The sequence below is a fragment of the Salmo salar genome, chromosome ssa01 (genome assembly GCF_905237065.1).
Source record: "Salmo salar chromosome ssa01, Ssal_v3.1, whole genome shotgun sequence".
Classification (NCBI taxonomy): domain Eukaryota; kingdom Metazoa; phylum Chordata; class Actinopteri; order Salmoniformes; family Salmonidae; genus Salmo; species Salmo salar.
In genome coordinates, this window is record NC_059442.1 from 8,665,170 (window position 1) to 8,690,556 (window position 25,387).

Consider the following 25,387-nt stretch of genomic DNA (forward strand, 5'->3'; position numbering starts at 1 on the left):
TAAACGCCACAGGCCAGGAATATCAAGTTACTCATGTAAAACATTATTTCAATGTAACACTGGGTAAATGGTATATGTTGTAGTAGGCTTTCATGTCAAGTCACTCTGATCTATTTATACATTTAGAAAATGTGCGCAAATAAATAATCACTTGAAACTTTCCAACACTTTATTCAAGCCATAACCAAATCATTTCTGATAGGCTAGCTCAGTGGTTCTCAACTCCGAGCCTGGAGACCCGAGTACTGCTGCGTTAATTATATCACTCAAATCAGGGACTGGTTTAGAGCTGGGACACCAGATGAATCCAATGAACTATCAGGTAGAATAGAATACCTGTAGCATACTGTATGATTAAAGGTGCGCTTTCAACAGCACCATCTTTCGGTTACACTCGGGAACTTTCGGGGGGAAAAACATGTTTCTTTAAAGATGAAGGATAAGCGGCGCAGGCGCACACGCTCAGCAAAGCAGAGCCAGACCGTGCTCGTCTCGCCCTATTGGTGGTCACCTATCTGGGGTTCAAAGACCACACAAGTGTGATATGAGCAACATTGTATCCGAAGTTCAAAGTCCCGTTATTTCACGCAGGGAACATGGGTGACAAAAAGATACTGTGCATCGGGCTGGTATGTCTGGATATTATCAATGTAGTGGACAAATACCCGGAAGAGGACACTGACACCAGGTAAGTGATGTTTCATACTGAATGCACTCATCATCTCTGGTGCATTTACCGTTTCAATTACATAGCTACAGTCCTAAAAACACTCACACCCTTTTTATGATCACCGAGCGGAGCGAATAAAGCTCTGCGCCTGCGCAATACTCTGCTACTTAACACATTGCGATGCTGGATCCTTGGTACGTCCGTAACCATTTTAAATGTCAACTTCAAATGGGGTAAGGTTAGACGTAAATGTTATGGCTAGGGGCTGTGACAGATCCACTTGTAAACGAACTACACACTTCGCTGTACCACTAGTTTGCAAAAATCATAATGAAGTGAGTTTTACGTTAACTTCGATCTCACGTTCTTCACGCCTAGACCTACTAAGATATATCCTACTTGCACTAGACGAGCACGAAAATAAACATGAAAGCCGTTGTTTCAATATTGCTACACTAGTCAGTAAATTCACAACAGTAAATGAGTGACTTGAAGGAGGGCAATCATGGTTACTACCTAAACTAAGATATTACAGGTGTCTGTTATTCATCCATGCCTCTGCATGTGCGCACAGGTGTTTGTCTCAACGATGGCAGCGTGGTGGGAACGCGTCCAACTCGTGCACTGTGCTGTCACTCCTTGGCGCTCCCTGTGCGTTCATGGGGTCCCTAGCTCCTGGGCATGTTGCAGAGTAAGTAGCATGTTGTCAATTTAAAGCAATAAGGCCCGAGGAGGTGTGGTATATGGCCAATATACCACGGCTAAGGGCTGTTCTTAAGCACAACGCATCGCGGAGTGCCTGGACACAGCCCTTTAGCCGTGGTATATTGGCCATATATCACAATTCCCCCAAGGTGCCTTATTGCTATTATTAACTGGTTGTCAACGCAATTAGAGCAGTACAAATAAATGTTTTGTCGTAACCCGTGGTATACGGTCTGATATACCACGGCTGTCAGACAATCAGCATTCAGGGCTCAAACCACCCAGTTTATAAAAACAGATATTACATCTGACAAACTTGGATTATTATAAAAATAATAACATGTATTTTATTCTCATCTTCCTTAGGTCTACTTTTGGGGATTTATTTCATGTGTTTCGGTAGAATGAATTCTTAGTTTTACTTTGGGGATTTGTTTCATGTGTTTAGAATCAGTTAAGACAGGCTGTTTTTTTTTGTTTGTTATTTCATGTCCTTTTGGTGTTACAAAGACATCTTCCAAATCTGCCGAGATCAGCCATCATTTATTCCAGATTTTCCTGAGGTGATATGATCTAGAACAGTTATGGATCTCAACAACAATAACTGTCTATCTAGACATCTCTCTTTCTTATACAGTGATTATATCCCACAGCTTTGTACTAGATGACTTTCAGACGTACCAGATTGACATCTCTCTCCTGTCAGAACACCCTCACAGCTCCTTCCCTACCTCTATGATCATAAGCAATGTGACCACGGGCACTCGCACCATCCTACACATGAACAGGTTTGTGTGTGTTAAGGTGTTTAGGTATGTGTCTGTGTTTAGGTGTGTGTGTGTCTGTGTTTAGGTGTGTGTCTCTGTGTTTAGGTGTGTGTTTGTAGGTTCAATTCAGATCCTGTCCCGAAATTCCTCACTCACGCTCACTTCTCCACTTGGGCTCTCCTGTGCTGCTATCCCTGTCTCTACCACTAGGTGGAAACCTGTCCCCACTAACCCCCTGCTCTACCCCATCTCCCAGGTATGCTTCTCAGAGGTCATAGGTTATGCCCTCTTCTCCCAGTCTGCAGCAAATGTTCTCCCCCGCTCCGTCCCTTCAGGCCAGACGAAACACGTGTTATTATCATCATTATTTATTACAATAATGATGTTATGATATAACGACGATGTATGTAGTAATCATTATCATTGGGTTCATTGAGGGTTGCGTGTTTGTGTGTGTCTGTCTGTCTCCCTGCTCTGTCAGCTTCATCGTGGGCGATTTCTCTCGCCGCGGGGTGGACATTTCGTCCGTTGCCTGGCAGCGGGAGGGGGAGACCCCATGTGCGTGTTGCGTGGTGTGTCCCCCCAGCGGCTCACGCACGGTCGTGCTCTCCGACACGTAAGACACGCACGTGGCGGACGATCCGGCACTGGATCCTGTAATGCTGTGTTTGGGTCTAATACGGGATATGCTGCTCCACTGCAGTAGAATAGAGCCAGAATGGAGAGTCACACAACGCTGTAGCCAGATAACTGCCTCACAATATCAGCTCAAAGGGTGTTGTAAGATTGTCATTCTTAGTCATACTTCTTGAGCCAAGTGAGTGAGTTAATAATTAGTGAGTGAGATATTCATTACAGTATAGATGGATGTAACTCAGAAGCCAAGTCAGTTAAGGCCATGATACACTAGCAAATGTGAGGCAATATTGCCAATGTATCATCAGCTTTACAGTTTGCAGCAGTATGTCCCGTAATCGTAGGGTTAGGGGCGTGTCTGTCTGCAGTGGTGCTGCGTGGATTAATTCTGGGGGATCATCTCTAATTCTACCAATTCGATCACTGCATGCTAAATGTGTTGTTACAATGTCATTTCATCCATTGATAATACTGTATCATGTGATGTGATTTCCATGGAGAAGTATGGGAATTCTACCTTTATTTCAACAAGGAACACAGACTGAGACCAAGGTCTCTTTTACAGCTGGGCCCTGCGTATACATGTTTACACATACAGTTTAGGTACAATGATTAAGAAACTACACAAGACAAACTACACAAGACAAACAAAACAATCACAGATAACACTAAAAAATACAGCAGCAGATTACATTTACACATAGGTTATTCCCCTAACAGCACAAGAACTTGCATTACCCGAAGCAGTTACAAGCAATACAAAAATAAAAATCCTCCAATAAATATGTAAAATGAGCAAGGGGGACAAGAGTCTGAAGTTTAAGTTTAGTCTGCAGGCTATTCCATAGGCAAGGAGCGTAACAGGAAAAGGCAGCCATACCCAACTCTGTGGAAATCACATGGGCCTCAAGTGTAATCCATGCTTCAGACCTGGTTTTTGGAATTATAATTATATTGTTGATAAGTGATGATAAATAAGGTAGTTTATTCAGAAGTGCTTTATAGACAAACACGAGAGCATGTTGTTCTCGTCTTATGGACACATTATAAAACACAGTGGTGAGTTCTGTAGCTAGCACCCGTAATAAACCTAAGTGCCAAATGATAAGTAGCATCCAGCGATTTTAAGTGTTGATGCCGTAGCGTGCATGTACAGTTGAAATCGGAAGTTTACATTCACCTTAGCAAAATACATTTAAACTCAGTTTTTCACAATTCCTGACATTTAATCCTAGTAAAAATTCCTTGTCTTAGGTCAGTTAGGATCACCACTTTATTTTTAGAATGTGAAATGTCAGAATAATAGAGAATGATTTGATTTATTTCAGCATTTATTTCTTTAATCACATTCCCAGTGGGTCAGAAGTTTGCATACACTCAATTAGTATTTGGTAGGATTGCCTTTAAATTGTTTAACTTGGGTCAAACGTTTTGGGTAGCCTTCCACAAGATTCCCATAATAAGTTGGGTGAATTTTGGCCCATTCCTCTTGACAGAGCTGGTGTAACTGAGTCAGGTTTGTAGGATCCTTGCTCGCACACGCTTTTTCAGTTCTGCCCACAAATTTTCTATAGGAGTGAGGTCAGGGCTTTGTGATGGCCACTCCAATACCTTGACTTTGTTGTCCTTAAGCCATTTTGCCATTACTTTGGAAGTATGCTTGGGGTCATTGTCCATTTGGAAGACCCATTTGCGACCAAGCTTTAAGCTTTAACTTCCTGACTGATGTCTTGAGATGTTGCTTCAATATATCCACATAATTTTCCTCCCTCATGATGCCATCTATTTTGTGAAGTGCACCAGCCCCTCCTACAGCAAATCACCCCACAACATGATGCTGCCACCCCCGTACTTCACGGTTGGGATGGTGTTCTTCAGCTTGCAAGCCTCCCCCTTTTTCCTCCAAACATAACAATGGTCATTATGGCCAGTTTTGTTTCATCAGACCAGAGGACATTTTTCCAAAAAGTATGATCTTTGTCCCCATGTGCAGGTGCAAACCGTAGTCTGGCTTTTTTTATGGTGGTTTTGGAGCAGTGGCTTCGTTCTTGCTGAGCGGCTTTTCAGGTTATGTCGATATAGGACTCATTTTACAGTGGATACAGATGCTTTTGTACCTGTTTCCTCCAGCATCTTCACAAGGTTCTTTGCTGTTCTGGGATAGATTTGCACTTTTCGCACCAGAGTACGTTCATCTCTAGGAGAAAGAATGCGTCTCCTTCCAGAGCAGTATGATGGCTGTGTGGTCCCATGGTGTTTATACTTGCGTACTATTGTTTGTACAGATGAACATGGTACCTTCAGGCATTTCGAAATTGCTCCCAAGGATGAACCAGACTTGTGGAGGTCTACAATTTCTTTTTTCTGAGGTCTTGGCTGATTTTCTTTTGATTTTCCCATGATGTCAAGGAAAAAGGCACTGAGTTTGAAGGTAGGCCTTGAAAAACATCCACAGGCACACCTCCAATTGACTGAAATGATGTCAATTAGCCTATCAGAGTATGTAAACTTCTGACCCACTGGAATTGTGATACAGTGAATTATAAGTGAAGTAATCTCTCTGTAAACAGTTGTTGGAAAAAATGCTTATGTCATGCACAAAGTAGATGTCCTAACCGACTTGCCAAAACTATAGTTTGTTAACAAGAAATTTGTGGAGTGGTTGAAAAATGAGTTTTAATGACTTCAACCTAAGTGTATGTAAACTTCCGACTTCAACTGTAAATTTTATCCCCATAATCTGTAAGAGACATAAAAGTAGCTTGCACAATTTGTCTTCTATTTGTGGAGGACAAACATGTTTTGTTTTTATAGAGGAAGCCTTGCTTGATTTATTTTATGTTGTTGCCATTTACAAAGTTCGTCAACATGCATTTTAAAAGACAGTTTATCATCCAGCCATATCGCTAAGTATTTATATGCAGAGACCTGATTAATCCAAGAGCCATCTGCACGTGTATTTTCAACAAACTTTTTGGACCTATTAAAAATCATAAAATGTGTTTTTTCCTTTCCATTTAAAACAAGTTTCAATTGTAAAAAAGACCCTTGTAATATCTTAAAATCTGTCTCCAGCTGCGATAATGCTTGGTCAGCCGTTGAAGCAATATAGTACATGACAGTGTCATCAGCATATAGATTAATTTTACACTTTCTTACCCCATCACCGATATTGTTTATGTAGATAGTGAACAGTAATGGACCAAGTATAGAACCTTGTGGGACCCCTTTAACCAATTCCAATGGCTCCGACTGGATGCCATCGACTCTAACAGCTTGACTTCTATCCTTTAGCTAGTCATGAAACCAATGACAGGCATCCAATCCCAGTCCTATTAATGACAGTTTACCCAAAAGTATCGCATGGTCTACAGTGTCAAAAGCTTTAGACAAATCTATGAACAAGGCGGCACAGTACTTTCTATTATCTAGGGCATTAGCAATATCATTTACAACACGTACAGTGGCCTTAGTGGTACTGTGTTTAGGTCTGAAGCCAGATTGATTTCTAGAAAGAGTATTGTTAACAGTAACAAATTATTGTAGTTGCCTATTCACAAATGACTAGAATTTTAGCCAAACAGGAGATTCATTTCATTACCATTCAATTCACTACCATCACCTCCCTTGAGGAGTGGTAAAACAAAAGCTGTTTTCCAAGCTTTAGGAATCTTTCCTACCACTAATGTTTGATTGCAGATGTGCGTTACTGCACTAGCAATGATAGATACCGCATACTTGAGTAAATATGGATCCAGATTGTCAGCGCCTAATGATTTCTTTGAATCTATAGCAGATAGTGCAGATAAAACCTCATCGTCTATGACTTTTTGGAAATTAAAATCCGGCTTACCGTTTTCCACATCAGTTGGGGGCCGACAGGCTGAAACAATAGACTGGTCAGGATCATGTTGGCCATTTATTTATTTTATTTTTCAAAAAGAAAACCAGCAGAAATTAAGTGCTTATCACAAACGTATGTTTGATCGCTGACGATCCCAGATTCCGATGTAATTTGCTTTGGCAGGGACATTGAGGAGGTTCCTCGTTTAAGTGAGTTAACAGTTTTCCAGAATTTTGAGGGATCACCAGCAGACTCTGTCATAGCATCAAGAAAATACCTAGATTTTGCCTTTTTTATTCTTCCGGTCCATTTATTTCTCAATTGCCTAAAAAGCAGCCAATAAGCTAGTAGGGTGGGAGTATGAACTTCCCCTCGTTTCAAGATGAGTTTTCTGTCAAACTTGGTAGGCTGCATTTCTAGAGCTTTATGGTGTAACCTGACAACCAATCGGATTTGAGATTGACACCCTCCCAGTTTTTGATTATGAACTCCATAGCCTAACTTTTCTCATTCTAATCTATTCTATATCTATTAAGCTGGCTTGATTTCCTATCCCAGCCTGGTCTCATAGACTAGACGTAACATATAAATGTACATCCGGGGACACTCAAATTTGTATGATATGTTACGTTTGGTATGTTTACAAAAGACAGAAGCTTATTTAAGGCAAAAACGAAAGTAGGGTGGTTGGATGAGCAGGCATATAAAGCAAATGTCTAGCAACCCAAAGGTTGCGTGTTAGAATTTCATCATGGACAAATGTAACATTTTTGCTAACTAGCTACTTACTACTTTTTAGCTCCTTTGTAACTACTTAGCTAAACCTTCCACTAATCTTAACCCTTTTAACCTGACTCCTCAACCCTAACCCCTAGCAAAGCTAACATTAGCAACCTAGCTAATGTTAGTATTTGCCACCTAGCTAATGTTAGCTACAACAAATTGGAATTCGTAACATATTATACGTTTTGCAAATTTGTAGCATATTGTACGAATTGCAGTTCATAACATATCATACGAAATGGATAATGGACATCCACAAATTAATACATACCATACGAAACATAACATTTTATTTTTTTATTTCACCATTATTTAATCTGGTAGGCCAGTTGAGAACAAGTTCTCATTTACAACTGCGACCTGGCATACTAATCATACTAATTGTGTCCCGGAATAACATTTACTATGTTACATCTGCCCCTGAGTCCAGGTTGCCTATCCAATAAGGTTAATAATAATTTTGTTTATAAAAGGAAATCTCTTTGTTTATCTCTTTCCCCCTCCACCCCTGTCTCTTTCCCCTCTTCCTCTCCCCCTCTCCCTCTCTTCCCTCATCTCTTTCTCTCTTCCCCCTTCCTCCCCCTCTCTCCAACTCCCCTCTCCCTCTCTTCCCCCTTCTCTTTCCCCTCTTCCCCCTCTCTCCAACTCTCCCCTCTCTCTCTTCCCCCCCCTCCCTGTCTTCCCCCCCTCCCTGTCTTCCCCCCCTCCCTGTCTTCCCCCCCTCTCCCTGTCTCCCCCCTCTCCCTGTCTTCCCCCCCTCTCTCCCTGTCCCCCCCTCTCTCCCTGTCTTCCCCCCCTCTCTCCCTGTCCCCCCTCTCGCTCTCTTTCTCTCAGGAACCTACCTGATGTGTCAGCAACAGACTTCTCTAAGGTAGATCTCAGTCAGTACAAATGGATCCACTGGGAGGTGAGCTCACAGAGGTTATAGAACACTCTACTCTAGATTTAGGTTCAACTTTGACCTTATTGATCAAATCAAATGTTATTTGTCACATTCGCCAAATACAACATGTGTAGTAGACCTTACAGTGAAATACTTGCATACAAGCCCTTAACCAACAATGCAGTTTTAAGAAAATATTTACTAAATAAACTAAAGTTAAAAAAAGTAACACAATAAAATCACAATAATGAGTCTTTCTACAGAGGGTACCGGTACCGAGTCAGTGTGCAGGGGTACAGGTTAGTCGAAGTAATTTGTACATGTTGGTAAGGGTGAAGTGACTATGCATAGATGATAAACAGCGTGTAGCAGCAGTGTACAAACAAAGGGGTGGATCCATGTAAATAGTCCAGTGGCCATTTTTATTAATTGTTCAGCAGTCTTATGGCTTGGAGGTAGAAGCTGTTAAGGAGCCTTTTGGTCCTAGACTTGGCATTCTGGTACCGCTTGCCTTGCGGTAGCAGAGAGAACCGTCTATTACTTGTGTGACTGGAATCTTTGACAATGTATTGGGCCTTCATCTGACACCGCCTAGTATAGAGGCCCTGGAGGGCAGGAAGCTTGGCCCCCGTGATATACTGGGCTGTATGCACTACACTCTGGAGCGCCTTACGGTAGTAGGCCGAGCAGTTGCCAGACCAGGTGGTGATGCAACCAGTCAGGATGCTCTCGATGGTGCAGCTGTAGAACTTTTTTGAGGATCTGAGGACCCATGCCAAATCTTTTCAGTCTCCTGAGGGGGAAAAGGGCATTGTCGTGCCCTCTTCACAACTTTTTTGGTGTGTTTGAACCATGATAGTTTGTTGGTGATGTTGACACCAAGGAACTTGACACTCTCGACCCGCTCTACGTACAGCCCTAGTGATGTTAATGGGGGCGTGTTCAGCCCTCCTTTTCCTGTAGTCCATGATCATCTCCTTTGTTTTGCTCACGTTGAGAGAGGTTGTTGTCCTGGCACCACACTGCCAGGTCTCTGACCTCCTCCCTATAGGCTGTCTCATCGTTGTCAGTGATCAGGCCTACCACCGTTGTGTCGTCAGCGAACTTAATGATGGTGTTGAAGTCGTGCTTGGTCACGCAATTGTGGGTGAAAAGGGAGTACAGGAGGGGACTAAGCACGCTCCCCTGAGGGGCCCTCATGTTGAGGATCAGCGTGGCAGATATGTTGTTGCCTACCCTCACCACCTGGGGGTGGCCTGTCAGGAAGTCCAGGATCCAGTTGCAGAGGGAGGTGTTTAGTCCCAGGGACCTTAGCTTAGTGATGAGCTTTGTGGGCACTCTGGTGTTGAACGCTGAGCTGTAGTCAATGAACAGCATTCTCACATAGGTGTTCCTTTTGTCCAGGTGGGAAAGGGCAATGTGGAGTGCAATTCTGTCATCTGTGGATCTGTTGGGGCGGTATGCGAATTGGAGTAGGTTTAGGGTATCCGGGAGGATGCTGTTGATGTGAGCCATGACCAGCCTTTCAAAGCACTTCATGGCTACAGACGTGTGCTACGGGGCGGTAGTCATTTAGGCAGGTTACCTTTGCTCTCTTGGGAACAGGGACTATGGTGGTCTACTTAAAACATGTAGCTATTACAGACTTGGTCAGGGAGAGTTTATAAATGTCAGTGAAGACTCTTGCCAGTTGTTCCGCGCATACTCTGAATACACGTCCTTGGTAGTCCATCTGGCCCTGCGGCCTTGTGAATGTTGACCTGTTTAAATGTCTTACTCACATCGGCTACGGAGAGCGTGATCACACAGTCATCCAGATACTCTACTCAGAGGCTAAAGGGGCAATCGATTGCTTGGACTTTGAAATTAATGATATATAGCCATTGATTATTGAAGATTATAACTTATATATGCCTCATGAGCTTCGTTCAGCTGCGTAACCCCATCATAACCCAAAGTATAAGCTTGTTTTATGCCATTTGTTTGTAAACAATGTAATTGTAAAACACATGGTTAAAACAATCATTTTAATGTCATGGATGATCAGTCCTTTTATCCATAGCCCTGTCTATGAATTTGTGAGTGGTTACATTTCTCCAGCCCCATCCCTAAACTGTTTACCTAAAAAGGTGTCTTTGTGTCCGCTTTTGCTGTTATTTGAACTGCAGCTTGCCCCTTTAACAATAATTTCATAGAACTCTATATTTAATCATTATTCAACCATTTTTGTATCATGTACTGTTTATAACACTTAAAATGCAAACAGGTTATAAACATGACCAACAGTGTAACATCCATGACAGGTTTTGGTCATGTTTATAACATGTTTGACACATGACAGGGCCGTAATGCTGAGGAGCAGGTGAAGATGATCCAGCAGGTGGAGCTGTCTAACGACACTTTGCCACAGCAACAAAGGATCACCGTATCCGTGGAGATAGAGAAGACCAGGGAGCCTCTGTACCAGCTCTTCCAACATGGTGATGTGGTACGACGCCCTCACTGATAGCATGAGTATCACCCATAATACTCTGGAACAATGCCTCCCGACAACATCATAAGCAACAACAGCGCATGCGTCATATGATTTATATAACATGTATAAAATGATAGTTCATCACTATTTATCCTGATTATGTCATTGCTGGCATTAAATAGGGCATTACCAAACCTGGTAACTGTCATAACACTGCCCTGTACCTGACCTGATGCAACATTTCCTCTCCAGGTGTTTGTCAGTAAGGATGTGGCCATGCACTTTGGCTTCCACTCTGCTGCCAGTGCTCTGAAGGGCCTCTACCACAGAGTGAAGAAAGGGTGAGTGGACACACAGATAGAGGAAGAGAGCGAGGGACAGGCAGGCAGGTAGGTAGAGAGACAGATGGACGGAAAGAGAGACTGACAGACAGACGGATTGGGAAAAAGAAGGCGAGCATGTGGGGGTGTACAGTCTAAAACTTCATGCCACTGTTAACTCTTCATATTCTGATCCAGTTTGCCATTGTAGTCTCAACACCTGAAAGTAGGCTTCCTGTGTTCCAGGGCTGTCCTCATATGTGCCTGGGCAGAGAAAGGGGCAGATGCGATGGGTCCTGATGGCATAGTGGTCCACTCAGATGCCTTTCCGCCGGAGGCCGTTGTGGACACGCTCGGAGCAGGCGACACTTTCAATGCATCAGTGATCTACACCCTGTCAAATGGTGAGATATAACTTTTTTTATTTTTTTATTTTACAGATAGTCAAATGGTAAGGTGATATTTGTATTTTCTACACCCAAAATGCAATCAATCATCTATTGTCTCCCTCTCCCCTGGTAGGAGGAGGAGTACAGGAAGCTCTCACATTCGGTTGCCAGGTGGCAGGCAGGAAGTGTGGTGTCCACGGATATGATGAAATAGTGACAAAGAAAGAGTGAAGAACAACGTGCACTGTAGCTGGAGGGTTTTTGACATAACAGTAGACTTTATTTTCAATTCTACAAACACAAACTTGGCAGTAGGTATAGGAACGTTTTGTCACGTCACAAAACTCAACACTCAGCAAAACAGCATTAGAGGTACTATTAGTTTTAACAGACACATTTCAAGCCAAACCCTGTGTTTTGGAGGTTAAAGTAATTATTTAGAAGTTTTATTCTCATCTTTCCCCATTGTTGTTTCCTCCCAACCATTGTTAGTTGTTTATTACGCAATGTCCAGATTCTCCTGGCTAGCATTTTTTTTAAATTCTAGCAATGCTAGCGGAAGTGGGTAGGATCCGTTAGCCACACATTCAAAGGCACAGGGCCTAAAACCTAACTTATGGTGAATTTAACAAAATGTTCTTGCAATAAAACAGAATAAATATAACATTTGTCATTATCTGGCAACAAAGAGTCTTGTAAGTCCTTCTCAGGGGCCTTGGGTCTTTCTCAGGGGCTTGATACTGTATATGCAAGACTTCAGTTCATTGTGGATGTCATTGTTGCACAACAAACACTATCAGGATACTAAAACATACTTATGGACACATATTACATTTACAGTAAAACACAATATGAAAATGATTACATTTTATAAACATTATCCTCCTATGGATTGAAATGGAACTAACAGTACAAATCAAACGATCTTCAAAACAACAGTGATGATAATTACAATATTTATATAATCTCCATAGTCATGTGACAGTTGGCTTAAAAGTAGTGTGTGTGTGTGTGTGTTGTGTGTGTTCGTTCAGAACTGCCTGGCACTGCTGGGGTCACACTGTAACAGGCGGACTATTGACGGGTCACTCTTGGCACCTTTGATGAATTCCTCCAGGGACAGCCTACCTGCAATAATAAGCCACGGGATTGGATGAGGAACTTGGTTATTCATCGAAGGTTAAAATAAGAGCTAATGGGTGGAGGCAGAGAAAGGGGTCCATCCCAGTAGTCTAAAGTGGCTCCCTCTCATACACTGATTCCCCTCTTCTGCACTGCAGCGTAGCCCAGTGGTTAGAGTGTTGGACTAGAAACCAAAAGGTTGCAAGTTTGAATCCCCGAGCTGACAAGGTCAAAATCTGTAGTTCTGCCTCTGAACAAGGCAGTTAACCCAATGTTCCTAGGCCATCATTGAAAATAAGAATTTGTTCTTAACTGACTTGCCTAGTTAAGTAAAGGTAAAAAAAAACTACTTCTGCAGACAAACTGGACTATTGGAAGCTATCACTGAGCCTGTGTGGCTCAGTTCAAAGCTATCACTTAGCCTGTGTGGCTCAGTTCAAAGCTATCACTTAGCCTGTGGGGAAGGGGGATAGCTAGTCAGTTGTACAACTGAATGCATGTTCTGCATTTAACCCAACCCCTCTGAATCAGAGAGGTACGGGGGGCTCCCATAATCAACATCCACAGCACCCAGGGAACAGCGGGTTAACTGCCTTGCTCAGGGGTAGAACGACAGATTTTTACCTTGTCAGCTCAGGGATTAGATCCAGCAACCTTTCAGTTACGGGCCCAACGCTCTAACTACTAGGCTACCTGTCAGTTGGATACTATCACTTAGCCTGTGTGGCTCAGTTGGAAGGTCATGGGTTCAATTCCCTCAGGGATCACACATTCTCAAACTCCAGTCCAATGACTATCAATCCAACATAGCTGTTACGCCAAGAGATCCGAACCCTTTGACAGGGTCACTAGATGTTGGGTTAAGGTCGCTATTGTCCGAGTCCATGTTTGTAATGCCTTCACATAAAGATAGAGGGCGCCACTTATCCACTTTTAGACTATTGAGATTCACCTAATAAAGCAGGCCATTAAATGATGTGCAGAAACACTTGTGGTTTTGATTCTCTCTTTCAATCATTGCTATCAAACTGTTGAACAATCAGACTATCGAACTATCAGGCTACCAAACTTTCAGACTATCAAGCTATCAAATTATCAGGGAGAAAGGAAAACCAGCAGTAAAGTTTTATCCTAACCCCTTTATGGGTTGGTAGTTGAATAGCCCTGCAGAAGAAACCACTTAATAGGGACGCCTGCACTAAATAGTCCTGGGTTGGTTATGTCCTAAATTGCACACTATTCCCTATACGGTCCCAAATTGCTCTGTATTACCCATATAGTCCCAAATGGCACCCTATTCCCCATATAGTCCCAACTGGCACCCTATTCCCCATATAGTCCCAAATGGCACCCTATTCCCCATATGGTCCCAACTGGCACCCTATTCCCCATATAGTCCCAACTGGCACCCTATTCCCTATATAGTCCCAACTGGCACCCTATTCCCTATATAGTCCCAAATGGCACCCTATTCCCCATATGGTCCCAACTGGCACCCTATTCCCCATATGGTCCCAACTGGCACCCTATTCCCCATATAGTCCCAACTGGCACCCTATTCCCTATATAGTCCCAACTGGCACCCTATTCCCTATATAGTCCCAAATGGCACCCTTTTTCCCATATAGTCCCAAACGACACCCTTCCCTATATAGTCCCAAATGGCACCCTATCACCGATATAGTCCCAAATGGCTCCCTATTCCCTGTATTTGTGGAATATGGTGCCATTTGGGACGAATCCCGTGCAGGGTTCCTCACCATCATTGTTTGAGTCCATCTGTCTGAAGATCTTGTCTGTCCTCTTCTCAGGTGTGGACTCGTCTTCTGGCATCTTCATGACAGAGGACACCATTTTGTAGATGGCCTAGGGAGATGGCACATAGATGAATAGAGAGAGGACCATAGGAGTAGAGAGTTAAAGCTATAATCATTCATTGAAACAATAACAATGCAGGCACCCCGCCTCTGTTTTGTTAAAAAGCTGAGGAATGTATGCCCTAAAATTCATAGAGCTATGGATGCCAGGACTGCCTGAAAATTATAGTTTTAACCATGATTTTTAAGCTATACAGTGTTTGTTCACATTAATATTGTTTACAAACATTGTAGTAAAACAAGATTCTATTTTGGGTTCTAATGGGGTACCACAGTTGAACTAAGCTCATGAGTAGGAGCTGTGGTTTATGGTGCGCTTCTTGAGGCACTGTGCTTTTACCGGTATTTCCAGCATTATCCACTAGTGCTGCTGCAGGCAGAAGATTCTAGGAAATGTTCTGTAATTGACACATAGCTTTCTCCAATCAATCCAGGTCTGGTTGTGCCTGTGTATTTGGTGGGGGGATTGCCTAAACCGGGTGAGGCGTAGCTCTGCTAATCTTAATAAATATATATATTTCACAGGGAATACTATTTGTAGATCAGTGATCCTACAGTACACCTCACGTTGCTGATCCTCTCCAACAGGCTCAGAAGTTGTAGTAAAAGATGAGGGTCAGTTAAAGGTAAAATCCACAAAATAACTATTTTGGTATTTGTTTCATTAGTCCTCTATTGATTCAGTCCCAAACTGTTTTACATGTCAGCGAGTTGTCAAGATATATAACTTTCAAAATACAGAAAGTTTCACAGTATGATGCATTTTGCATCAAATGACCTCTTGACGAGCTCGCTAGATGTTAGCTTAACCGTTTATTGTGGTGGGCTAAATCAGGATCACAGAGTGTTTCTTAGTAGTCTTAAACAAATCTACTTTGAAACAAATGTATACACCTCACACACATGGTTATGGGCTTAAAAACAGAACACACCTGTACCATTACAGATATAGAGTTGAAATACACTGCTCAAAAAAATAAAGGGAACACTTAAACAACACATCCTAAATCTGAATGAAATAAATAATCTTATTAAATACTTTTTTCTTTACATAGTTGGATGTGCTGACAACAAAATCACACAAAAATAATCAATCCAATTTATCAACCCATGGAGGTCTGGATTTGGAGTCACACTCAAAATTAAAGTGGAAAACCACACTACAGGCTGATCCAACTTTGATGTAATGTCCTTAAAACAAGTCAAAATGAGGCTCAGTAGTGTGTGTGGCCTCCACGTGCCTGTATGACCTCCCTACAACACCTGGGCATGCTCCTGATGAGGTGGTGGATGCTCTCCTAAGAGATTTCCTCCCACACCTGGACTAAAGCATCCGCCAACTCCTGGACAGTCTGTGGTGCAACGTGGCGTTGGTGGATGGAGCGAGACAAGATGTTCCAGATGTGCTCAATTGGATTCAGGTCTGGGGAACGGGCAGGCCAGTCCATAGCATCAATGCCTTCCTTTTGCAGGAACTGCTAACACACTCCAGCCACATGAGGTCTAGCATTGTCTTGCATTAGGAGGAACCCAGTGCCAACCGCACCAGCATATGGTCTCACAAGGGGTCTGAGGATCTCATCTCGGTACCTAATGGCAGTCAGGCTACCTCTGGCGAGCACATGGAGGGCTGTGTGGCCCCCCAAAGAAATGCCACCCCACACCATGACTGACCCACCACCAAACCGGTCATGCTGGAGGATGTTGCAGGCAGTAGAACGTTCTCCACGGCGTCTCCAGACTCTGTCACGTCTGTCACATGTGCTCAGTGTGAACCTGCTTTCATCTGTGAAGAGCACAGGGCGCCAGTGGCAAATTTGCCAATATTGGTGTTCTCTGGCAAATGCCAAACGTCCTGCACGGTGTTGGGCTGTAAGCACAACCCCCACCTGTGGACGGCGGGCCCTCATACCACCCTTATGGAGTCTGTTTCTGACCGTTTGAGCAGACACATGCACATTTGTGGCCTGCTGGAGGTCATTTTGCAGGGCTCTGGCAGTGCTCCTCCTTGCACAAAGGCGGAGGTAGCGGTCCTGCTGTTGGGTTGTTGCCCTACTACGGCCTCCTCCACGTCTCCTGATGTACTGGCCTGTCTCCTGGTAGCGCCTCCATGCTCTGGACACTACGCTGACAGACACAGCAAACCTTCTTGCCACAGCTCGCATTGATGTGCCATCCTGGATGAGCTGCACTACCTGAGCCACTTGTGTGGGTTGTAGACTCCGTCTCATGCTACCACTAGAGTGAAAGCACCGCCAGCATTCAAAAGTGACCAAAACATCAGCCAGGAAGCATAGGAACTGAGAAGTGGTCTGTGGTCACCACCTGCTGAACCACTCCTTTATTGGGGGTGTCTTGCTTATTGCCTATAATTTCCACCTGTTGTCTATTCCATTTGCACAACAGCATGTGAAATTTATTGTCAATCAGTGTTGCTTCCTAAGTGGACAGTTTGATTTCACAGAAGTGTGATTGACTTGGAGTTACATTGTGTTGTTTAAGTGTTCCCTTTATTTTTTTGAGCAGTATATATTACCTTTTGATTTTGCATCCCAATATTGCACTTTTTACACATCACAGAAGACTGAAATATAACAAAACTGTTTGACATTGAAACACCGGGTTAAATCGTTTTAATGTTTATTAATTATGAAAAAGAACAATGGCAGACAACCCATGAGCCCACCAGACTACAGGAAATGGATCTATGGTTGCAATACTACCCCCTTCCTTCAGGAGAGCGTGTCCCCACGCTTACTATACCAACTCCCTCACGTGTACACGCCTCTTGGATGGCCTCAAGGGCGCCATCCGACTTCTGAAACCAATGTAGTGAATTCTGGGGGAAGCCCTGACTGGGACTCGAACCCTGATCCAGCGTCTGTCAAGCCAACACCTTAACAGTTACACTAAGAGGTTCGTAGTAGCTACAGTTCATTCAGAAAGTATTCAGACCACTTCACTTTTTTTCCACATTGTTACGTTACAGCCTTGTATTAAAAAAAAATGTTTCCCTCGTCAATCTACACACAATACCCCATAATGACAAAGTGAAAACATGTTGTTTAGAATTTTTTAAACATTTATTACAAACAAAAAACATATCTTCTTTACATAAGTATTCTGACCCTTTGTTATGAGACGCGAAATTGAGCTCAGGTTCATCCTGTTTCCAGTGGTCATCCTTGAGATGTTTCTACAACTTGACTGGAGTCCACCTGTGGTAAATTCAATTGATTGGACATGATTCTGATATGCACACCCCTGTCTATATAAGGTCCCACAGTTGACAGTGCATGTCAGAGCAAAAACCAAGCCATAAGGTCGAAGGCATTGTCCGTAGAGCTCTGAGACAGGCAAAGATCTTGGGAAGGGTGCCAAAACATTTCTGTAGCATTGAAGGTCCCCCAAAACACAGTGGCATCCATCATTCTTAAATTGAAGATTGGAATCACCAAGACTCTTCCTAGAGCTGGCTGCCCAGCCAAACTGAGCAATCGGAGGAGAATGGCCTTGGTCAGGGAGGTGACCAAGAACCCAATGGTACCACTTTGACAGAGCTCCAGAGTTCCTCTGTGGAGATGAGAAAATCTCCCAAAAGGAAAAGAAGGAAAACCATCTCTGCACCACTCCACCAATCAGGCCTTTATGGTAGAGTGGCCAGACAGAAGCCAATCCTCAGCCCACTTGGAGTTTGACAAAAGGCACTTAAAGGCCTCTCAGACCAACATTCTCTGGTCTGATGAAACCAAGATTGAAATCTTTGGCCTGAATGCCAAGCGTCACGTCTGGAGGAAACTTGGCACCATCCCTACGGTGAAGCATGGTGGTGGAATCATCATGCTGTGGGGATGTTTTTCAGCATAGTCAGGATTGAGGGAAAGATGAATGGAGCAAAGTACAGAGAGATCCTTGATGAAAATCTGCTCCAGGGTGCTCAGGACCTCAGACTGGGGCGAAGGTTCACCTTCCAACAGGATAATGACCCTAAGCACACAGTCAAGACAACACAGGAGTGGCTTTGGGACAAGTCTCTGAATGTCCTTGAATGGCCCAGCCAGAGCCTGGATTTGAAACCGATCTAACATCTCTGGAGAGACCTGAAAATAGCTGTGCAGCAACGCTCCCCATCCAACCTGACAGAGCTTGAGAGGATATGCAGAGAAGAATGGGAGGTACTCCCCAAATACAGGTGTGCCAAGCATACCCAAGAAGACTCGAGGCTGTAATCGCTGTCAAAAGTGCTTCAACAAAGTACCGAGTAAAGGGTCTGAATACTTATGTAAATGTGATATTTGCATATATATATTTTTTTTATACATTAGCTAAAATGTCTAAAACCCTTTTTTTTGCTTTGTCATTATGGGGCATTGTGTGTGGATTGATGAGGGGGAAAAAATTATTTAATCAATTTCAGAATAAGGCTGTAACGTTAGAAAATTGTGCGCTGCCCTATGGCACTCCCAATCACAAGCGGATGCTATAATACACCGGTGGAAGATAGGGGATTGAGACTGACCTGTACGATCTCCAGCATCTCCGCGCGGCTGATGTAGCCGTTCCCATCCAGGTCGTACATGCTGAAGGCCCACTTGAGCTTCTGCTCCAGCTTGCCTCGTGACGTTACGCTCAGCGCGATGATGAACTCCCTGAAGTCTATCGTCCCATCTGCGTTGGTGTCGAACGTGCGGAAGACGTGCTCGGAAAATTTGGAGGCGTCCCCGTACGGGAAGAAGTTGGCATAGATCTTCTTGAACTCATCCACAGTCAGGTGGCCCGTGGGGCAGTCTTTTAGGAAGCCTCTGTACCACTCCTGGAGCTCGTGGTCAGTGAACTCTGTGTTCTCGCGCAGGTCATTCAACACCTCCGGCCGTAGCTTGCTGTTCTGTTTGCCCATGGCTGAGGCAGCCCCTCCTCTTGCCCAGTTGGTGTTTCTCTCCCTCCTTCAAGACAAAAGTATTTTTGACGTTTTCTTGTTTTCTTTCACAGTCTTGTTTTTCTCCACTCTGCAACTGACTCCTTTTTCCTGGAGGGGAATGGGCAGGGGGGTTGATGGAAGATAGTCTATAGAGAGAAGGACAGAGAGAGAGAGAACCTGGTAGTAGGGGTATGTACACTAGGTATATTTTCTATCCTTTAGAAGGCTAGGATCCAGTGTGTTTGGAAAAAACCCAGAGCCTGGACAATGTCTGGCCAACTCTGAGGTAGCATCTGCATGACAACGTCTGGCCAGCTCTGAGGTAGCATCTGCATGACAACGTCTGGCCAGCTCTGAGGTAGCATCTGTTTGCGGGAATGAGTTATAATGTCATACATGTCTAATTGATCAACAACCCTGCCACAAGCCATTATTCATTCTAGTTCTCAATCAATGAAAACCAAAACAGAAAAACTGCAGTCTTCAATAGTGATATAATCTGAAATGAGTCACTGCTGACATACTGCACACTTTTTTGGGGATTTTATTAACAGCGGACTAATGAAAAAAAATATACAAATATAGTTTTGAGTGAACTATCCCTTTAACATACAGTGTACTCATTCTGAAGTGAAACAAACAAGAGGGTACTAAGGCAACGAGCAGCTCAAAATATGAAACTCCAGCTGTCCGTAATGAAATACAATGAGATCTACATTTTTAGATAAATCGCTTTATCCATCTGATGGAAAACCTACAATACATAAATTAGCTGGTAAATCCTGACTAATTTGCCAATACATTTTTCTATTAGGAGATGGAAACTTCACATGCAGCGCATATTCATTAGCCATCATTATTGACCTTAAAGAAAAATGTATACATCATCAGAGTGTTTTACAATTATGTCTAAATGGTTTTTCAAATACATGTGTGATTTTCCGTTGTTGTGAGTTTAGCTATGCACACTGAGTGTATTAGTTGTGTGTATGCCTTTATTTTTGACTGTCTGATAATCCATTAATTAATAAGACTGCATTACTCAATCTCTAGCCATTTTAATAATTAATAATTGGATGTAATAAATGTATCACTAGTCACTTTAAACAATGCCATTTTATATAATGTTTACATACCCTACATTACTCATGTCGTGAAGTTGGCCTGTGGGTAAGGTTTATGACCCCCCCCCCGTAAATACCTTTCTCCCTTCCCCTCTCTTTCTGACCCTACTGAAGGACTGTTGAATAGCCTTTGTTAAATATAGAGAGTCTGGGAGCATCAAACAAGTTGGGGGAAAGGAACCATATTTTGGTAATAAAACCAGTTGGAAATATGCTTTGAAACTTAATGAGTATGGATGTCAGTTCGGTTGTCATCTGAGACATTATGACTGATGACAGGACGACATAAACTGTACCTGGGAAAGTATACACCCTCTAGTTATCAGAGTCACATGGAATTGTTATGCAATTGAAAGGTTTGATATTGAAATTGTTTGTTAGGAGATTAAATGTAATTTTAGCTTCCAATTGAGAGAATTGGGTTTTCATAAGGAAAGTGACCTGCTTGATCAGTGGCCCGCCCCTGTGAAGAGACAGGGGTCATAAACCTTGAAACACATCCTTCCCCCTCTCTACTATATAAGACAATGACACAATGTAAACAGTGGGTTCCACTACGTGAGGTCTGCAGCCTCTGCGTTACAAGGACACACATGTCAAGTACAGAACTAAGCCAACCTCGGCGTGAGCTTTGGTTGTGAATGGTATGAACTTTGAACTTATTCACTACTGAAGTGATACTTCCTAGCCGTTGAGTTAGCAGCGGCCGCTGTAGACGTGGGCTAGGAAAGGACGGACGACGGATCCAGTCTACCACAGACGAAGATACTACCACGTATCCACTTTACCACCATTGACATTCTTCCGAGGACAGGAAGTTCTGTCGGCCAACCCGGCCAGCATCTACGACCAACCTAGCGAAGCGCAGCTCAGAGTAAATATTTATTGCGTTTTCCTTTTCCAAATGGGCGGGAATTTAGAATGCATAAGATACTGTATTTACAATAGCATAGCTGCTGTTTCTTTGTTCCTAAGTCTTCCCGCTCTTTCATTCAAGCCCAACCCCCTTTCGTTGTGTAACAAGCCGTCATGTCGGCTCCGTCCACCAGGGGCGTTTTCTGCATGACATCATTTGTATTCTGTGTATATGTAATTCTGTGTGATTAGTTTAGGTATTTAGTAAATAAATAATTAAACCCAATTTTGTATTGCTGATTCAACTTGTTAGCCAGGGTTTGTGAAGATAACCAAGAATTTACCACTTTCATTATGAGACTGAAAATAAGGTGAGGATTGAGATGACAGCTATCGATGTAAAATATTACTAAGTCTTTTAAGAGTTTATTCGGAAGATAACGGCTCTATAAACGTTCTTCCGTGGTGCCCCGACTTTCTAGTTAATGACATTTACATGATTAGCTTAATCAGGTAATATTAATTACAGAGAAAGGATTTTATAGAATAGCATGTCATATCACTTAATCCGGCATAGCCAAAGACACGACACTCATCTCATATGTATATACTTTACTCTATTTTGTTCTACTGTATTATTGACTGTATGTTTTGTTTATTCCATGTGTAACTCTGTGTTGTTGTATGTGTCGAATTGCTATGCTTTATCTTGGCCAGGTCGCAGTTGCAAATGAGAACTTGTTCTCAACTAGCCTACCTGGTTAAATAAAGGTGAAATAAATAAACATAAATATACCATCTACTACATCTTGCCTATGCCGTTCGGCCATCGCTCATCCTTATATTTATATGTACATATTCTTAATCATACACTTGTGTGTGTATAAGGTAGTTGTTGTGAAATTGTTAGATTACTTGTTAGATATTACTGCATGGTCGTAACTAGAAGCACAAGCATTTCGCTACACTCGCATTAACATCTGCTAAACATGTGTATGTGACCAATAACATTTGATTTGATTAAAAAGAAACAACTACCGTCTGCTATAAAATAAACGCTAGTTTCAGATGAAATACAGGAGGATGGAAGGTACAGTACCATAGAGGACATGATGAACTACAGGAGGATGGAAGGTACAGTACCATAGAGGACATGATGAACTACAGGAGGATGGAAGGTACAGTACCATAGAGGACATGATGAACTACAGGAGGATGGAAGGTACAGTACCATAGAGGACATGATGAACTACAGGAGGATGGAAGGTACAGTACCATAGAGGACATGATGAGCTACAGGAGGATGGAAGGTACAGTACCATAGAGGACATGATGAACTACAGGACGATGGAAGGTACAGTACCATAGAGGACATGATGAACTACAGGACGATGGAAGGTACCATAGAAGACATGAACTGCAAACCTGCATTGTGGTTCTTTCCCCCTTTGTCCTCTATTGCTCCTCTATTGTTCTTCAAGCAAGATGGAGGCCGATGACATCACATCAGACCATCAGACCAACTCGCGACTCACGACGCCGAATCATAATACCTGGTAATCTGGTCCTGGATCTTGGACCCAGTACCAAACGCTCCAGTATCCGGATCATAACGGGATATGTGAAAGTGGCCTAAAACTGAAACTAAGGGTCTGGATTCAATCCGTGTCGCCGAAGTATCGTGGAAGAGCCGCATTAAAATATAAAGGTAATTTCCGATTAAGCCGACATATGCAGTGTTTACCGTGAATGCAGTCTCCGCCTTTAATTGCCAATCGCGCTATGAAGCGGATCTTCAGCACTACGGATTGAATAGAGCCTTAAATAATATTAAAACAAAATAGAAATATCTGTATACAACTTCAACTAAACAAAAAATTGCAAATCAGGTATAAAATACTAACAAACTAAACTGAATTCAAAATACATGTATAATATAAACACAAAACTATAATAACCTTGATGTGTGTCTGTGTGAGAGACCTGCTAGGGGTTCTAATGCCCTGATGTGAGTAGATGGAGCAGAATGTGTTCATCTGCAGTCGTTCTCATGTCAGGGCATTAGAACCCTGCCCCCACACACACACACACACACACACACACACACACACACACACACACACACACACACACACACACACACACACACACACACACACACACACACACACACACACACACACACACACACACACACACACACACACACACACACCAAGTGGTGCTGGATGGTCATTGACTATAGGAGAGGTCGAATGCTTCGGGCCTGCTAGTCAACTCAAAGATGTTCGTAGCAGACACTCAAGTCAATTCCAATCCAAACTGCTTACCAGGACTACAGTACAACATATTTTCTGCTGCTTTTTCTCTCACTAGTCAGCTCAGACACTCAGCCAATTAGCTGACGCTTTTATTTGAAAGCAACTTACAATCATGCGTGCATACATTTTCCATAAGGATGGTCCCAGCGGGAATCGAACACACAACCCTGGAGTAGCAAGTGCCTTGGTTTATCAACTGAGCCACAGAGGACCACATATGCTGTTATATGTGAATGCAATTGACTACAACCCTTATGATTTGAACCAAAAAAAATCTTTGTCATGTGGAACGCTATTTTGGCTGACTGTCATTATGGATGACTGTCATCCATCCTGTCTGCCCAAAATATGCCCTCTCCTGGGGCTGCTTGTTCCAAGACAGGGCTGTTCAATTACGGTTCTGAAGGGCTGAAACACTTCTGGTTTTTATTTCTACCTGGTAGATAATTGCACTCATCTACTGTCCCAGGTCTGAATCAGTCCCTTATTAGAAGGAGAGGATGAAAACCAGAAGTGATTCTGCCCTCCAAGACCAACATTGAACAGCCCTGTTCTAACTTTTCAAATCTAGGCCCTGATCAGCCCTGATCTCCCCACTCACTCACTCACTCACTCACTCACTCACTCACTCAATCATTCTATTTTCTATGTGAATATAGTGCAACAATATGTGCTCCCTCCTTCCCCCCTGGCTTGGCACCCCCTGGCTTGGCTGTGTATTGTGTTGGCAGGAGCTTGGCACCCCCTGGCTTGGCTGTGTATTGTGTTGGCAGGTGCTTGGCACCCCCTGGCTTGGTTCTGTATTGTGTTGGATGGTGCTTGGCACCCCCTGGCTTGGCTGTGTATTGTGTTGGCAGGTGCTTGGCACCCCCTGGCTTGGCACCCCCTGGCTTGGCTGTGTATTGTGTTGGCAGGTGCTTGGCACCCCTGGCTCGGGTCCCAGTGAGCCCTTTGTGTGATGGTCCGACAGCTGGCACTATGCCCTTAGAACCAGGAGGCCAGGGCATCTACTTTGGGGCCTTCTGGGACTTCCCTGTGTGGTTTTCTAAGGACTGCTGCACTCACTACCCCATAATCACAAACTGGTTGAATCAATGTGTTTCGACATAATATCAACAGAAAAATGCAATGTGATGACGTTGTGGAAAACTGATTGGAAAGGAATTTGGGAAATGTGTCCTTTTAATTTTTAAAAAAATCCAATGACATGGTTAAAGTATTTGTTGATTACATGTTGAATCATTTTTAGCTAACAACTCAATCAAATGTAAATCAAACTAGATGTTGAACTGAAGGGGTATTGTTTCACCTCACAACAATAGTGAGCGCAGGGTTCAGTCTGTTCAACCAGGGCTAGGTTTAGTGGTTCAATCAAATCTGCACTAAAATAACAATGTTCCTGTCTGCACCTTGAGAAGACTTGTTTCAGATCATATAACTGGGACTAAGCTAACTGGTTTGGGGACAGATCAACTGTTATACATTTCATATGTATGCATGTACACTGAACAAAAATATAAACGCAACATGCAACAATTTCAAAGATTTTTACTGAGTTCATATAAGGACATCAGTCAATTGAAATAAATAAATAAGGTCCTAATCTATGGATTTCACATGACTGGGAATACAGATATGCATCGGTTGGTCACAGACACCTTAAAAAAGGTAGGGGCGTGGATCAGAAAACCAGTCAG

The 25,387-nt window shown here is 43.0% G+C and overlaps 2 protein-coding genes across 9 annotated transcripts in view; one reads left to right on the forward strand and one right to left on the reverse strand.

The window, feature by feature from the left end:
• The first annotated feature begins 435 nt into the window (after positions 1-435).
• Positions 436-12,157, forward strand: khk (ketohexokinase). Of its 8 annotated transcripts, none has more exons than XM_014201870.2 (9): positions 436-688; positions 1,245-1,361; positions 2,029-2,163; positions 2,624-2,758; positions 8,240-8,312; positions 10,630-10,776; positions 11,017-11,105; positions 11,331-11,488; positions 11,607-12,157. In XM_014201870.2, exons 1-9 carry the CDS (start codon positions 597-599, stop codon positions 11,702-11,704), a joined length of 1,044 nt encoding a protein of 347 aa, XP_014057345.1. In that variant the 5' UTR covers positions 436-596; the 3' UTR covers positions 11,705-12,157. The 8 variants fall into 8 exon arrangements, with proteins under 8 accessions (XP_014057345.1, XP_014057637.1, XP_014057714.1 ...); XM_045723291.1 differs by lacking the exon at positions 436-688 and adding an exon at positions 815-903; XM_014202162.2 differs by lacking the exon at positions 2,624-2,758.
• LOC106607246 (hippocalcin-like protein 1) overlaps positions 11,667-25,387 on the reverse strand; it is a 28,768-nt gene continuing 15,047 nt past the window's right edge. The window contains exons 2-4 of the mRNA XM_014204061.2: positions 18,992-19,536; positions 14,356-14,461; positions 11,667-12,601 (exon numbers count right to left, since the gene is read on the reverse strand). Of these exons, the coding sequence (XP_014059536.1) occupies positions 12,504-12,601; positions 14,356-14,461; positions 18,992-19,369 (582 nt within the window). The 5' untranslated portion in view covers positions 19,370-19,536 and the 3' untranslated portion in view covers positions 11,667-12,503. The remainder of the gene's footprint in view (positions 12,602-14,355; positions 14,462-18,991; positions 19,537-25,387) is intronic.